The sequence below is a fragment of the Aulonocara stuartgranti genome (genome assembly GCF_965226115.1).
Source record: "Aulonocara stuartgranti genome assembly, chromosome: 3".
Classification (NCBI taxonomy): domain Eukaryota; kingdom Metazoa; phylum Chordata; class Actinopteri; order Cichliformes; family Cichlidae; genus Aulonocara; species Aulonocara stuartgranti.
In genome coordinates, this window is record NC_138941.1 from 46,733,639 (window position 1) to 46,750,641 (window position 17,003).

Genomic DNA, 17,003 nt, shown 5'->3' on the forward strand with positions numbered 1-17,003 from the left:
CATGTGGAACACAATCACCTTAAAAGCGCTGAGGAAGTTTCAGCACAGGGTGGAATTAAAATGTCTGTCAGCGTCTCGAGCACTGGTTTGCCGTCTCTGCAGTGGATCCAGCGCACAGAGTGACAGGAAATCCAGGAGTTGTCAGTCCTATTGTGGCTGCTGCCGGGCCGCGGCAGGCCTGTTTGTGACAGCCGACACTCACCGGGAGGAATGTCAGCCCCCACCCCCAGATAAGTTTTGACAGCTGTAAATTGCGAGAGGGGCGTGGGGGTAGGAGGGAGGTGAGCTGCTATTTTTATCTTTCATTCAGCCAGGCCTGAACCAGAGAGAGACGGAGACCCCCCTCTCTATCTCTCACTTCTCCACAAGGCGACGAGTCCTTCTGGATCTCTCCTTTCTGCCTGGCTGGAGAAACTTCTGGAGACCCGACCGAGGCATTAAGACCTGGAGACACGGCCGGTGTGAAGGAACATATCTAAACGCAAGCGAACGAGTGCAGACTGTACAGTGAAGAAGAAGACATCGCAGTCCACGAGGCCAACATGGCTCTGCTGTGCTACAACAAAGGCTGTGGGCAGACGTTTGACCCCGACAAGAACAAGGATGGTAAGATCCTCCTGCATGTGTCTGCTCCTTTACTTTAAACCTGCGACTCTGAGTCATCCTGTTATCAAAGACCTGGAGCTGAAGTGGAAGAAAACTGGGTGTGAGATGACACTTGTAGGTTGTCCGAAGAAACAGAATTTCCTTCATGATGATGATGACGTCTAAATTTTCAGCCACCTTTAAAAGGAGCTCTGCACTTTTATTTTGAAAGGGAGCACCCATGAATAGTTTTACTTTAATGTAATGTTTTGGGACTCGATTCAAATTCAGATTGTGTGCACTAAACATGAACAGTGTGTGAACCTGTGATCGTGACAGATTGACTGATCACGCGCTGGTTTGCGTGACATCAAGTAGAAGTTTGAGAGAGAGAGACGGTCTAGTCTGAGACAGCGTGGCTGAGAGAGACGGCCATCTTCCTTCCTTATAAGGGACACACGGCACCTCCACACTGCAGTGACCCTGTGAGCAGCTGGGGTCTCAGTGAGTGTCTATATGCAGACTCATGTTGTCTTTATCTCCACTCTAAAAGATTCCTGCCTCTTCCACCCGGGAGCCCCCGTCTTCCACGATGCACTGAAGGTAAACTCTCCTCTCAGAGTCTGACTCGAGTGGGAGAATAAAACTCAACACTAATCACATGTTTGCTTGTTTGTGTCTCCAGGGCTGGTCCTGCTGTAGGAAAAGGACGACAGACTTCTCTGAGTTTCTCTCCATCAAGGTAATACAAGCTCAGGGTCCACGCTCCAGAAGTGTTTGTCATGGTGAAAGTACCAAAAAAACAGGGAATAAATTAGGAGAAAACATGGAGCTCTTTTGATGAATGTTTAATCAGGTGGCAGCAAAAGCAGTGGAGTGAAACCTAATGAGAGTTAGTGTCGGGCATTTCCAACATTTATTTTAAACCAACTAAAACCCCAGTGTTGTAATGAAGTATGATACTTTTTCAACCATTAAAATGAGCTTAATCATGCAGGACGGAGAGGTTAGCTCTGAATGATGAGTGAAGGCTTAATTAGCGGGAAATCTATGTTTGTTTTATGTTGAAAATTTGCTGCCCAGTTATCAGGATGTTTCATCTTCAGCCCAGGACATGCAGATGGCATTTAAAGATGAAGAGCGTACACAAAGATGTAAAAACCAATATGGGAGGTTGATTTAGCCACTGAAAAAGGTAAATACATAAAATAAATACACAAATAATTCTTCCAGACAGAGCGAAGACTGAACTTTTATTTGCTGGTAATAGTTGCATGTACACAATATATTTAATTGGTCTTTAACGTATGGAAGCTCGTGTCTGCCCCTCAAAGTTTTGCGCTCCGCAAGTTACAATTTCAGGTTATCATCTCAAAATATTGACTTATCTCAAAATTTCAAGTTAGTTTGGTTAATTACCTGAATCTTTTACATTTTTGTGACAGAAACAATCAATGAAAACAAAAACGTGAGTACAAAAATATTGTGTACATTGTTTCAGCTGTTACCAAATACTTACACACTCTGTATCAGTATCATCAGTTCTGCACTGTAAGAGCAAAAAAGTACATTTTGCATGTTTGATGTTTTTCTGCCAAGATGAGCGAGGTTGGAGTCACTGGTGTGAGCTTAAATGACTTGTATTTAACAAAGCAACAAACTAATAAGAACCGAAAAACTGAAGCTGTCACAGGAGCGCGAAAGGTTTCATCAGGTATGTGGGATCTGGAATCTCATCCAGAGCTTCGTTACCTGAGCATGACTGAAGTGACCCGTGTGGTTTTGAACGCAGGGCTGTACCCGCGGGCGCCACAGCGACGTGAAACCCCAGGAGCCTCTGAGGCCCGAGGTGTCGTCGGATAAGGGCGAGATTAAACACGCCGAAGGCCGAGAGATAATCTATCAGGGCCCCAAATCTGCAGAGATGCTGCAGAAGGAGAGACCCAGGTGTGTGTTTGAGATCTGCAGTCAGCTCTCATTTATATCAGCATCCACCTTTTTCTGATGCGCGTGTGATCGCTGGAGTTTGTCACGTTGTGTGTTTGTCCCTGTTTGCTTTATCTGTGCAGCGAAGTCATGGGGGGGGGGAGGTCACGGGGGTCACCGTGAGGTTACGGCTGGAATAAATTATTCACTGCGTAACTCTTGTGTGTCAGTCTGCTCATGCTTGTGTATGTGTGTGTTCATTTCTCTGTTGTAACGTGTGTGTGTGTGTTCATTTCTCTGCGCGTGCACAGTTCAGACGAGCCCATGACCAAACTTCCCCAGAAGGTGTCGGCGTCGCTGGCTCAGGCGCTGGAGAAACTGGACATCAGCAAGAGAGGAGAGAACGAGAAGAAAGGTACACAAACGCTCATCGTTTAAAAGAATCACAACAAACGTTTACTCCAGGGGTGGGCAACTCCAGGCCTCACAGGCCGGTGTCCTGCAGGTTTTAGATGTGTCCTTCATCCAACACAATTGATTTAGGCTACATTACCTCCTCAACATGTCTTGAAGTTCTCCAGAGGCCTGGAATCTGAAGCCTAGACTGTCCCATTTCACAGCCTCGAACTTCCGGCCCTCTAATGTGTAATGTGTGTAATGTGTATGTGTTAGTGCCCATAGGGAAATTACTCCTCTGCAGAGGGAGCAGTGTGTAGGGATGGTACCTTGCTCAGGGGTACCTCAGGGTAGCCGTGCAGTGGATTTGAACCACCGACCTTCCGATCATGCGGCAACAACTCTACCTACTGAGCTAGCGCTGCGTGGGCCGGTCTTTGAAGGGCCCAGCCCATGTAGACAGAAAAGGCCGGGTCCGAGTCACACCGGCCCTGGAGTTCCGCACCCCTGGTTTACAGTGTTGTTTCTTCAGGGGTGGTACAGAGAAATGAAACTTTAACTTTTTGAACTCTGATAGAGCAGCTTTGCATGATTCACAGTTCAAAATAATCCCTGTGCTTCCTGCTTTGAGCCAACCTCCTTCACAAACAGAAGGGGTGGGCGGGGCTTCTGAAGCTATGTTAGGGATGTCCGTGCTGACTGATGTGATACAGACCCATAAGCAGTCTGAAGTCTGACCTTTTTTCTGAGCTCAGTACTTAAATGTACACTTCGTTATCGCTGGGTTGCCTTCACAGCTTCTTTAACTCTTCCTGGAACAGATTCGACAAGCTGCTGGAAACTTCTCAGAGACTTTGGTCCATATTAACTTGACAGCAGCAGATAGTTGGCGTGGTCTTCTGCTTCGAGGTTCAGCGTGTTGTGCGTTCAGAGATGCTCTTCTGCATAGTTTGCTTGTGACGAGTGTGGTTATTTGAGTCGACTGATCTTTCTGCTCAGGTGTCAACAAGACATTTTCTCCCTGTGAATTGCTTTTCCCTGGATTTTCTCTTTCACATCATTCTCTCTAAACTCTAGAGATGTTAGTGTGGGAAAAACCTCAAAGTCACTTAAATAAACTTTCTTCAAAACAATCAGCTCTGCATTGAGACTTTTCTGAAATCGGGTGCGTAAATCTTTAAACGAGGCAAAGTAAGCGAGGCGCCGCAGTCAAATCGATATCTGTGAAAGACGAGTCGACGTGTATTGGAAACAGTTTGAAATATTGATGCTACACTAGCAGGTGTTTCTCATTTAGGGAAAAGTAAACTTTTCAGATTCAATTAAAGTCAGAATGAGCCGGTAAGGCGGGTTTATCGTGGATCCAGGAGTGCACGTGTCTCACTCTTACTCCAGATCAGAGTGATACAATGAAAAAATATCAGGAATGCAGTCTCTCACCGCCCTCCACCACCTCAGCAGCAGCTGTGTAAGCTTCACGTCAAATGACAAGTGTAGTTTTTTTCTAAGTATGTGCTGCACACTTCCAGTTTTATCGCACGTTTCTGAAAAAGAGGGGAAAAAATGTCTGCGCACTGAGAATAATTTGATCTCAGTACAGCACAAATCAATACATCAAAGCTGCGTGCACTCTCACTGCTCTGTTAGAATAAAACTTGGACTTGTTAGTGTCTTATCTCTGTTTTTGTTTTTTCCAACAGAGAGTCAGGCTGTTATTTGCGGGACCCGCTGCAAAAACGCAGGATGCAAAACAGTGAGTGTCTTTTTGTCATTTGTGTGATTTAATGCCTGAATCTGAGCTTATCAGTCCTTTCAGACTGTGGCACCACGGTTGGGGAATTCTCTCCCACTGTCTCTTTGCTGCACGGACTCCACTGATTCTTTTAAGAAACAGCTGAAGACATTTTTATTTAGAAAAGCATTTGATTAATTTCTTCTTATGCTGTTTTTATAGTTTTATTGTTTTACATTGTTTTATTTACTGTTGTATTGTTTTTATATTTCCATTTCCTGTGTTGTAAAGCACTTTGTGATTTTCATCTGTGAAAAGCGCTATATAAATAAATTTTACTTACTACTTAAAGCTGAGACTTAACAACTTTTAAAAGACTCACACTAAAGTAGTCATCATAATACACACATGTGGCAGCTTTCTTAACCATTTATTACACGACATAGTGGAGCGGCGTTGGAGCTTTGTAATACTTGACCCGGCCCCCTCAGATGCACCCAGGCAGTAACGCAGCCTCACTGATGCGCTTTCGTTTGAGTTCAGGCCATCAAGCCTCTGCTTCAGCCTCTGTAAAGTTTATTAAGGGCGCCATCTAGTGCACAAAGCAGGCAACAACACATATCAGCTGGTACTAACTGTAGCAGCTCTTTGTTTCCTCAAATGTAGAGAAAACACACAAAAGTAAAGCCTCCAAACAGTTGACTGACTTTTCATATTTACTAGAACTCTATGAAAAATGCTGCTTCCTTATAACTACAGTATGCTACAGGTATCGGGGGCGCTGTTTGCCCAGTGATTGCTTTTTCGTTTTTAATGGACTAGTGAATGCAAGGCTTCTACCTACTTTAATGTTTTCTTTTCTTTTTGCAGCATAAAAATATAAGGATATATGGGATTGCTACTGTACTCCTGAGCACAAAACTATAAATACTCTGCTTGAAAATAATTGTGCGTCAAGACGATGATAAAAGTGCAATAAGACGGAGTCGGTCTGTAATCAGTTATCAGGTTGGCAATTACATGCAACCTGTTTGTGATAATCAGGCAATTAACTGTGATAAATGAGTGAAAATGGCTAATTTGTTGCCATCTGCATACACAGAAATTCATACTTGAATCCAGAGTGTGGACAGAACCTCACAGATCTGAAACACAAATTTGTAAATAGCTGCAGCAGGATGGAGATTTAACTGCCAGATGACATCGGTGCTTGGCAGTCTTGACCGTAAACTGGAATATAACCAGTTGGCAGCCAGCTGAATCCAGTCACCTACTGCAGAAAGACCACTCAGACTGATGGCAACATGCTGGTGATCTGTCTGCATTTATAAATTGGATGGTAGTTATTCGTAAACCTTAACCAGTCTCTCTGAGCGTGATTGCAAGTGTTTGGAGACTGGTTACCTTCCACCACTTGACTTGTGATCAAAAGTGTTTACCCACGGGTTGAGAGTGCAACATCACTATCAGTCACCAAAGATGGAGGCAGTGAGTGGAGAAACTGAGAATTGAGTGGTGACACACACATCGCTTCTGTGTTTTCACATCATTTTGACCTTTAACCCTCTTAAATACAGTAAAACATCACAGTTCACAAACCACACCAAGCTTTCACGTTCACAGGTGATTTTTTTTTTAAGTCTTTAGTTTTACTTTCAAATTATTTTTGGATTTTAAACCCATTCAAATTCAAATTTTATTTGTCACGTACACAGTCATACACAGTACGATATGCAGTGAAATGCTTACACAACTGCTCGTGACCTAAAGAAAAAAGAAAAGGCTATGAATGAGAGGAAATAAATATGAAAATTAAAAAGGGTAAATTTAAATAGGAAGGAATAAAATAAAATATATAAATTAAAGTTGAAAATAAAATAACTGTACAACAAAATACACAAATACACAGTATAGAAATATATAAGAATGTATAAGAAATATAAATATATATACACAATAACAGCAGCTGTACAAGTATTAAATGGAAATGAAGAAATATACTGTCCAGTGTTGTGCAATCCACATTTGTAATTCAGTTTGATCACATGATCGAACCTTAATTAATATTTAATAAGTGTTAATTTAAATAAGTCCTGAACTAAAAACTATACTGGTGCCACCTTCGACATAGAAGGCAATGATATAGAAATGATCATGAACTTTAACCTGCTAGGATCAATAAAACGTATGAGCCACATCAAGGCAACGATGAAATCATCGGATAATATCTTAGAAATCTAAGGACAAGAAAAGAAGGCTTACGTACAGTTTGATTTCCTTCATGGTCACCTATAGTTGAACTATAAGAAAACAGCGCAGTCACTAAATCATCAGTATTTTTGAGATGTGGTGAGAAGACTGAGTTTATAAATTTAGGAGGACCAACAGACCAGTCTTGAATGAAATCGAGCCAACAACGTCACTGAAAGGACAGAAATCGAAGCTACTACTCGCCTACTTTGATTGTCATAAGGCAGATGAAGATTTCCTTGTGTACTCATTTTTATTTAGTCACCGTTTTGTTGTTTGTATCACTATACTGTTTTCCTCCAAAAACAAAAAAGGTTGTTGATGAAATGAACTCTGTTCCTGAAGCTCTTCCCATCAAAGGACTGAGGATAGGATTGATGTTTATTTATGAAGGCACTATGATTCACGAACGAACTGATGACCTTAACTTTAATTGCTTTATATTTAACAAACAGTGCTGACATAAAAGGGAGCTATCCTTTCACTTCACCCTTCAAGGTCTTTGCCTTTACAATTAAATATGGCTGAACGCCGCTTATTGGACAGAAAATATGACATCGCCCTGTTAAAAATGGAAGAAAAACGTAATCTTTTATGCCTAAATCTTTAATATTATCAAACGTCCCCATAACTGATCCGATGGTCTTTGCATTGTGTGCTATGTTTCTGTGTTTAGGTCTACCAAGGACCACAGACCGACATGGAGGTCTGCACCCACCATCCTGGAGCTCCCGTCTTCCACGAGGGGTAAGAACAAAAACTCTACCCTGCCACTTGTTTACTGGAGATTTTTTCTTTTTTAACAAAAACAAGTCTAATCCACTGTAACAAAACCGTAATTACATTCTTTATTTGCATAGCTCGTATCAAAAACAACAATTAGCTGACTTCTACAAAGGAGGGACGCAAACAAAACAAAACTGAAGGCCGTGCACGCAAAGCAAGAAACATAAACACGTCGAGATAAGAGAGTTAATTAAAGATTGGTAATTAAAGCAAATCTGCAACATTACAAACAGACTTTAAGAGTAAATAAACTGCAAGCGCTGCTTTTAAATCACATTAAGTGTAACGCTGGGCTTCCTACTGCTGGGGAGCTTCCTAACAAAACCTGAATTAGTCTCATTTCATGGGGATCACGTAGGGTTGTTGTTGTCTCCAGGATGACACGGCTTGTTTCTTACAAACTGTGACCATTTCTTTGTATTTTCTTTTTTTGTTGTTGTTTAGGTACAAGTACTGGAGTTGCTGCTGCATCAAGACAACAGACTTCAACGCCTTCCTGGACCAGAAGGGCTGCACCATGGGGAAACACCGCTGGGTCCCAAAGCAGGTACATGCACCACCTGGAGAATGTACTAGAGAAACTGCTGGTGGGACACCGGGGATCGGATCAAAGTTTGCAGAGAAAAAGGAAAACAGATCCCAAGGGCTGACAACAACATCAAAAAAAGCTTTAAAGTGACCTATTTTTGCGTGCACAGTTCACTTGTTCGTCCTTTTGATCACTATAAAACAAAGACTTGAGTGGGAAGATTTATCTGTGAGTGCAGACAAAAAACAAGTCAAACTTCAAGTCAAACAAATCATGTTTACCACAAATTCAAATGTCCTTGAAGAGCGCTAAAGCAATCCAACCACTCAAGCCAGGGCAGGAATAAAAAGGTTTCTTTCTTTCATTGGGATGTTTTGATTTAGATTTGATAACTATGATTATCAGCCTTCGAGTCGCTCCTCGGTCTCGCAGCAGTCTGGCTGTGCAGCTCACCGGTGTGTGTGGGTTCACGTGTGTGTTTGCAGGACAAGAAAAAGGTGGCGTGTCGCTATGACTGGCATCAGACTGGCAACAGCGTCGTCGTGACCATTTACGCCAAGAACGCAAACCCAGAGTTTTCCAGCATAGAGGCCAACCGGACGGTGGTGAGTTTAATGAAACAGACAACGCACAGCGTATGTGGTTGGATCTAGTATGACTTTGCAATGAGACAACCTCATTAATAAGCAGCTTATTCTAATAATTTGTGGTTTAATTAACTGTTAACAAATCAGGATTCAGCACAGTAACAGGTGTTAATGAGATTTAGCTCAACTTCCTGTTGAGGTCCAAAAATGAGTCATTTATGACAATCCTGTAACACTTTCTGAGATTGTAGTGATTTTTAAGAGGGTCTATGATGCACATGTAGATAATTTATCAACCACAATAAGATGGCAATGTGTATGTTGTGTATTAGAGTGACTGCATTTATGTAACAGGTTTTACTAAATTACTTTTGTACATCAGCGCTTTAACGTCCGTAGGTCAAAGAGATGCGTCATAGAAAAGTTGCACTCATTAACAGACTGACTCACATTCACTGCAAACTGTCACCAATCTGTCTGCGAGTGAACGCAGCCACCCTCAGCATCACCATGACAACTTGATTGCTGCAACTTCTTGAAGTCCTTCATTGTTAGCAAAAGAAATTTGATTGGTCCTTGTATGCTGCACAGTGGCAGCCTGGTGACTGTATGAGCTCAATCGCCAGTTTCAGGTCATACTGAGCATACATGAAGTTAACTTTGCTAATAATAAATAAAAAAACAAAAATATTAGCAACACCGTAGCAACCAGAGAGCATCGAAAGTCGATGAAACTCAGCGACATGTGGCGACATAGGGTGAAATAACCATTACCGATAAACTTCTCTCAGGCGACCAAAGTGACCACGAAGGGGTTCTCGGGAGAGTAGTGTAAACGTGCATTGACCGACTGTGAGCAAAAAAGCGATGTCCAATAACTGAACTGTTAGATGTGGACAGGGTTGTACTCTACCTTTGATTACGGAAGTCGAAACCATAGAAAAGGACAGACAAGCCAAGCGTCTTCAAGCTTTTTACTAATTTTACTAAGAAGTGCTATTTTAATTTTATACCCAGTAGCCTACTAATAATCATGGTCTAACTCAAGATTTTTTTTCATTAACAGATTTGTATATTTAGCCATTTATGCAATAAGACCTACACCGTTTCTCTGTCTTCTGTCCTCTCTTTAGCTCTCGTGTCAAATCCAGTTTGAGAACAATAAGATTTTCAAGAAAGAGTTCCACCTCTGGGGGGTAAGTATCTGCTGTCTGCTGGGAATCGCCTTTCCCACTTACACTTGGAACATTTGAGCTCATGTTCAAAGATCAGTGAATGGACTGAGGTTTGAGGATGGTGAGCACACAAAGCGCCCGACTCTTGTTTGGCAGGTTTTGCTGGCTGTGGTTGGAAAAAAGTATTTAGGAGAGAAAGAGGTAGATAAAGACTTTGTGTCCGACTAACTACGCTGGATGGACCTTTCCTCAGCAGTGGAGTGCTGTGAACACCTAAACATAATCTGAAGTTTAGAAATAAGTAATTCAGTTGCAACTAGATTTTCTTAAAAATATAACCGTGATCATAATCATTAGCTTATCCCGTGGTTAGTTAGTTATCAGTTCACACGTTTCTGATGAACACATTTAAACTAGATTGCGCTTGAATGTTGTCCATCCAAAGTTTGAATTTCTCTTACCTGCAGGTGATCAACGTAAAGCACAGCTCGGTCAATATGGTCCCATCTAAACTGGAGATAAACCTCCGCAAGGCCGACCAAGTGGCTTGGGGCAAACTGGAGGACCCGAACTACAAACCTGAGCCCGAGCCCGCAGACGACCCGTTCATCGAATCCAATGAGTCGTACCAGCCCGACTGGGACATCGATGATGACGACATCAGTGACTCGGACGAGGAGTGGGCCTATGACACGCCCAAGAATAAAAAGGCAGAGAAGGACGAAAATCAAAAGAAGAACGAGGAGGAAGAGAGGCAGAAGTTAAAGAGGAAGGAGGTGGAGGAGGAGATGAAGAGGGCATTGGAGGAGCGGATGAAGGCGGAGGAGGAGAGGAAGAAGCTAGAAGAGCAGAGGAGGCAGGAGGAAGAGGAAGGATATGAAGACATGCCAGAGCTAGAGTGAGAAACGTCAGATTTCTTTGTGGTTTAGAAATAGAAAATCAAAAGAGATTTTTATAACATAGGACATATTTACTTCTGAAATAATAATTACTCACTACAAACCCCAATGAGACGTGTTTAAATGACCACGATATGGAAAACATGATGTAAAGACAAAACTGTACCTTCAATAGAAGAAATAAAGTTTTCTATGTCAGTTTCTACTTTTACATTTGTGGGGGGTGTTGTTTCATTTTGTATGTGTACCGACTGGTAGCATTTCACCACTGTTGGCTACATTCATACAGATAAATAGCTGGATCAATGTTATAAAGACTTGATATCCATCACAAGTCCCCTGGGCTTTAAGCAGAAAGATTAATGATTTTTTTTCAAAAGCCTGTAATGAATAATTAGCTAATCCACTGGTGCTGTAAATAAAACAGTTTAGGTCAGACTTTAGTTCATGAGTCATACTTAAATTGTATTTCCACACTTTGTTTTCATTATTATAAGCCTATTGTACATCTGTGAGAGCAGCCTACACAGTATTACTCACCGACTGGCTTTACTACAGCCAAACAAAGAACATACAGCATGTGGGCTAATTGTTTAGAGCAAGCGTGGCTAGTAAACAAGGCGAGAAAATATCAGGGGTAGTTTTGTGAGTGAAAATGCCTCCTTGATGCGGGAGTTTGTTGGAGAAGTCCCAGAAGTCGGAGTTACTTCTGTCACCTAAGAGCAGGAAACTGAAACTACATTTCACGCCGGCTTGCTAAAATTGGACAGTATAAGAAAAATGTTGCCTCGTCTGATGAGTCCCCAGATTTACTACAACAAGAAAGCATCACTCCATCCCGGCTTCTATAAGGCTGCTGTGGTGTTGGTGTACTATTAGAGGATGTTATCTAAACAACACAGTCTTACCTGTGTCTTGTTGTTGACTATGCCGATTCCTTTATGACCAAAACTTCTGGAACTTGTTCCAGCACGGTAACACATCACCTTACAAAGCTACGTTCACTGTTCACTTAGATTGAGATATGGCCTCCATAGATCCAGATCCTAATAAAATGGAGCAGCTTGGGGATGTGGTGAAACGAGAGATTCACGTCCCAGATGTGCAGTGGATAAATCTGCAGAAACTACGATTAGCTCCCTCCTTTGTGCTGCAGAAGCATGTTATTGTAAGAAAAAGGCTATTAAAAAAAATGCTACAGAAATTAAGAATCTGCTCCAAAAACTAAAAGATAATTTTAACTATTCACAGACATCAAAGTGATTTATCAAGTGTAAAAATATACATAGAAAAATCAAAGAGAAAAATCAAGCAATGAGACAGTGCCTAAAAGTTAAGTGGGTAGACAATAGTGAAAATACTATTTAAGTCTTTACCTTTAGTTGTGACCTACTTTGATTAAAGCACGCCGAGGCCTTGACTCTTTTGTCAACCTGGAATAAAAACACTCGAAGGCGCAAGAGCACCACAAATCACACAGTTACTAAATAAAACAACACACAAGATTCACACTTCAATAATTCATTTAATCTCCAGAGGGTTGCACTGACTTTGTCTTTGTTACAAACTGCACATGATAACACAATAAAACACCTCGCAACGTACAAGGTCGTGCAACATCTAGTCTGGCTTCCAGCACTGTCTCAATATATAGGCTGCTCAGAATCAGGGGTGCGTTCACAAATGTCATCTATGGAATACTGTTGCACAAACATGGCAGTGTTTGTAATCTGTGGATTCATTTAAGTTCCTTTGCTAGCATTTTTCTTTTCAGCTTCACGTAACTCCTTGGGAAGAGTTTCAGTTTGCGACATCAGAAAATTAAAAAAAAAAAAAACCCTATAAAAGAAAAAACAAAACTAGGAGATATTTAATTAAAAGAGCAATAAATAAGCAATTACTTGTCCCAAAATGGCTTCCATATATTATGTTCCCCAACATCTTTGCAGTAATTTTCAGCACAACACAAACCAAATCAAAAACTATACACAAAAATTTCAACCCCCCCCCCCAAAAAAAGGCTCAACACAAGCTGAACAACTTCTTTGTGTTAGTAGTTTGTAAATAACACTGGATTACATTTTAAATAACTTTGGTTTGAAATTAGTATTACTTTTTTCTTTTTTTTCCTTCTTCTTTGGGATAGCGTACCAATTGGGCTAAGGATGTTTAGATGACATCGCTGTGATAGTAGAATGACACAATCACGAATAACATTGGTGTCAAATGGTGTCGAGCTGCTGTTGGAGTAATTGTACCGCCACGAATGTAATAAACATTTGTGTATACAGCTCCATATATTCATATTTTTTTGTGATAGGTTACATATATCACACTTTATCGAAACACTTATGTCCGTATACATTTTTCATAAATAAAGATTTCATTCGATTAAAAAAAAACAACCCTGTAAACACGTGAAATCTTAGCGTACACACACACACACGTACACGTGATTACCCCCCAATCAAGTTAACCTCTTGATAAAGTGCAAGGCAAGATACAGTAAACTTTGAAATATATGACATACAACAACTCCTGCATCTCAAGTGCATGTGAGCGCCATCGCTCAATCACGCGCACGTTATTGTATGTCTCATAACCCACAAAAGTACAAACTTGGCACAACACCACGAAAGCCTCTAAGGTGTAGAGCGTAAGCTGGCACACTATGGATACAGTAGCACAATCCTACATCTACAACGCCTCACAGTTATTCTGTCTGGTAAAGGATTAGTTTGATAAATGTGGAAAATGATGTCCGAACTCAACAACCGAGCACTTCTGTGTAAATGAAGCAAAGCTGATGCACAAACAACTTTATTTTAACAGACCTGAGTCAAAGTGAGATTGTGAATGTACATTTCTGTCCCTTTTCTAGTTTTCAAAGCAGTTTAGTTATAAATTAAGATTATGTAGGCTTCTTATGAAAAAACATCTAACAACCACTGCGTCATATTGCTAGCTTGAAAAGCTAGTATTAGCTAAAACTAGCTAGTATTTCATTTTGCTTTAATTTTCTTACTTCTTACATTCTGACAATCAAACACTTGGCAGTAACTATGTCTCATGGTGTAGTTCAGGCCAATAAATGTGAAAATGTGAGTGTAAAGAAAAAAAAAGTATAGCTAACTTGTACTGTAACATTAAAACTTAGGTAAAGGTTAGCTAGTGAATGTTCTTTATTATATGCTGATAGCAAAAATTTTATGAAATTTACTTTTTTGCTAGGCAAGAGGAATGTTTTATTATTATTTACAAATTTAGCTTTGCTTCTGAAAAAAGATGTATAAAGGAAGATGTCAAATCCTGCCAAAAGTTGGATTTGATTGCTTAACAACTGTTTGAGTAGCAATTATCGGATCCATTGCCACCGTCTCTAGTAGGGATGTACAGGACCAGTCGGCTTGAATATTACTGCAATTCCTAGTTGCACAGAAATACTTGTGGGTTGAAATGATTATAGGATTTTTTATGCTGTAATTGATATGAGTATTTGGTGGTTTAAAACTCTGATATTCCAACATTTGGCCATTCTCTTTTCAAACAAAACAGATTTCCCTCACATTTATTATTAATTTTTTTATGTGCGTGTTGTTGGATCGTGTATTTCACTTTTAGGCTAGTAGGAAAAGAAGGAAAAAAACAAACAGTAAACGAGTTAACAAGTTTCTGGAGTATTGTGAAGGAACAATTTTCGATTTCAGGGATTTCCAAACAGCAGAACAACAATTTAGGTACTCAAATAATACACTATTGATACACGGCTTGACAAAATTTACAATACGCAGGGTGTAAGTATGTAAGTAAGTGGTTTGTCTTTTTTTTTTTTGCTAAACTAACTCCTGCTTTTCAGTTAAACTCCAACCAGCCTGGTTTAAAACAAAAGTAACATTCACAAATCTTGCTGGTCTGAACAAACACGTAAAAAAAAAAATTACATTTAAAGAAAAAATCATTTTCATGAGGCAATATCCACTGTGAGGCGAAGGCTAAGTATGCATGCGGGGACACACATAACAATAGTAATTGGCTTGATTATATGCATGGTGGCCAAAGAGTTTGTCAAAGGGGGAAGCAGCAAAGCCAGAACAGCTTCACAGGTTACCATTGGGAAAATAAGATATACAAAAAAATAGATATACATTTTGTAATGTTAATAACAATAATAATAATAGCTTTTAACCACAACAAGGCAAAGTCAAATATCCACTGACTCTTATATTACATATACAATCATGAATATGGCAAAGTATTAGTAACACACTGAGTAGCTGTAATGTTTTGTTTGTGTGCATCCTTGATGCTTCCTCCTTCTGTAAACGCATTTACCAGACGCTACCAAAAATATCTGCTCTTATCGAGTCACTTCATCTGGTACTGTGCCTCATAGTGGTTCACAGAACTGAAAAACTGCACAGTGGGAAGAAATATTTAACTCCCACATAAGCCACATTTTAGACCTCAATAATAACCAAAAGAACGTACTTTAAAAATCCCACAGTCGGATCTTTTCACAGGGCTGAATGCCAGATGAAATGACTCACAGTAAAGTTTTTTTTTCTTTTTGCAGCGTGGCTGCATAGCCTCGGACCACACAAGCCACACAACAGCCTATTAAGAACCACTTTAAAACCACAACAATAGAACCTCTGTAAAATCATATACGATTTATCATTTAACATCATCATTATTCACAGGTTAGTACAAGTCCACACAAGTACATTCCTCAGTATATATATATTTTTTGCAACATATAAGAGAATCTCCAGTTCAGTAGACAGTAAGGTCGAGATGTTTCAGTTTGTTCATTTTGTTGATTTGTTGCGTCGGAGTTCTCATAGCAGTAGCATCACGGAATAAATACTCAGTCTTAATCAACGTCTAAAGGCGATTCAAGAAGTTTCGAAATAAAACAATTAAAGTTAAAAGATTGTAACAACTTATGATTGTACATATAAAATAATATGGCTGAACTCAACATGCAAGGAGAGCACCACGTAAACACATTTCTTGGTCACGAAAAAAGAAAAAAAAAAAACATAAGCCAGGAAGGACGTTGTTGCTCCACGCCTGCCTTGATTTCAGTTTAATTCGCTGCTGGCCACATCTACCAAACCAGAAGCAGAGCGCCAGTGGTGAAGCAATGCGATGCAAAGCCAGGGCCCTTTGGAAAAAAATTCAACAGAAACGGGGAGGAAAAATAAAATCCCCCCCTCAACCCACGTAAAATAAAATAAATCCTATAGTGGGAGGAAACACCTCTCTCAAGCCAATGGGCATTAGATTAGAGGTAAGGGTAGGAGGGGCGCTCCTCACACCTGGTTTTCAGGGTAACGGGGTCGGTAATAAAGCACCTCTAACAGGACTTCAGTTGCCTGAAGAATCTGCCTCAGTGGTCCCACCTTTGATATCCCAGGTTCCTGTGGACGAAACAGAAAACAATGAAAACCTGACCCTGCTTACAAAGACACATAACTGTGTGTTTTTAAAATAAAAGCAGGCTGAAGCTGACAAAGCCTCTTCTTTTAGTTCTTGGAGTAAACTGCTGTTAAGGACAACAGGACCTTGAAAAATGACAGCATCCCCCACCTCTCTTTTTGTTGCTCACTGATGTATAATTGAAGAAAAATGCTAGCTGCTGTTTGTTTGGCAAACTTGATCCTTTGTGGTCTGGTTCCAGTGTCGCACAGTTTGATTATGTGGTTAAAATCAATTAAATGGTTTGCCCAGCGGGAGTAACTACTGCAAACAAAAGAAAAACTCTAAATGGCATGGCTGACTCAGTATAGCTGTAACCGATCCACAAGAAACTGATCCAAGTCCTGGAGACATGCAGAACCGTCTCCTCGTCAAAGGGTCCTTTTTATAGTTCCACCGTGGGCACTGTGACTTACATACACGACAGATACCAGGTGAAAAAAGATTAACGCTTCCATTTATTGCACCAAACAACCCAAAACGTATCCGTCTTTCAAATCATCCTCTCAGGACAGGACCTGTTCACTCCTATACTGCGTGCATCAATTTTTATTTGGTTTGGATATGCTTGTGTTCTACTTTGTATTAACACCAGCCAATTTATAATGAATTGGGTTAGGAGATCAAATCAGGACAGGATCAAATCACTTAATATGA

The 17,003-nt window shown here is 40.5% G+C and overlaps 2 protein-coding genes across 3 annotated transcripts in view; one reads left to right on the forward strand and one right to left on the reverse strand.

Annotated features, from left to right (window-relative positions):
* The first annotated feature begins 292 nt into the window (after positions 1 to 292).
* Positions 293 to 11,303, forward strand: LOC309702901 (cysteine and histidine-rich domain-containing protein 1). The gene is made up of 11 exons (XM_082527535.1): positions 293 to 606; positions 1,139 to 1,188; positions 1,271 to 1,327; positions 2,378 to 2,532; positions 2,823 to 2,926; positions 4,608 to 4,660; positions 7,566 to 7,636; positions 8,120 to 8,222; positions 8,690 to 8,809; positions 9,925 to 9,987; positions 10,434 to 11,303. Exons 1-11 carry the CDS (start codon positions 543 to 545, stop codon positions 10,866 to 10,868), a joined length of 1,275 nt encoding a protein of 424 aa, XP_082383661.1. The 5' UTR covers positions 293 to 542; the 3' UTR covers positions 10,869 to 11,303.
* Positions 11,304 to 12,370: 1,067 nt separating this feature from the next.
* LOC309697582 (diacylglycerol kinase delta) overlaps positions 12,371 to 17,003 on the reverse strand; it is a 94,045-nt gene continuing 89,412 nt past the window's right edge. For both annotated transcript variants that reach the window (XM_082519602.1, XM_082519603.1), the window contains one exon: positions 12,371 to 16,288. In XM_082519602.1, coding sequence (XP_082375728.1) covers positions 16,236 to 16,288 — 53 coding nt within the window. In that variant the 3' untranslated portion in view covers positions 12,371 to 16,235. The remainder of the gene's footprint in view (positions 16,289 to 17,003) is intronic.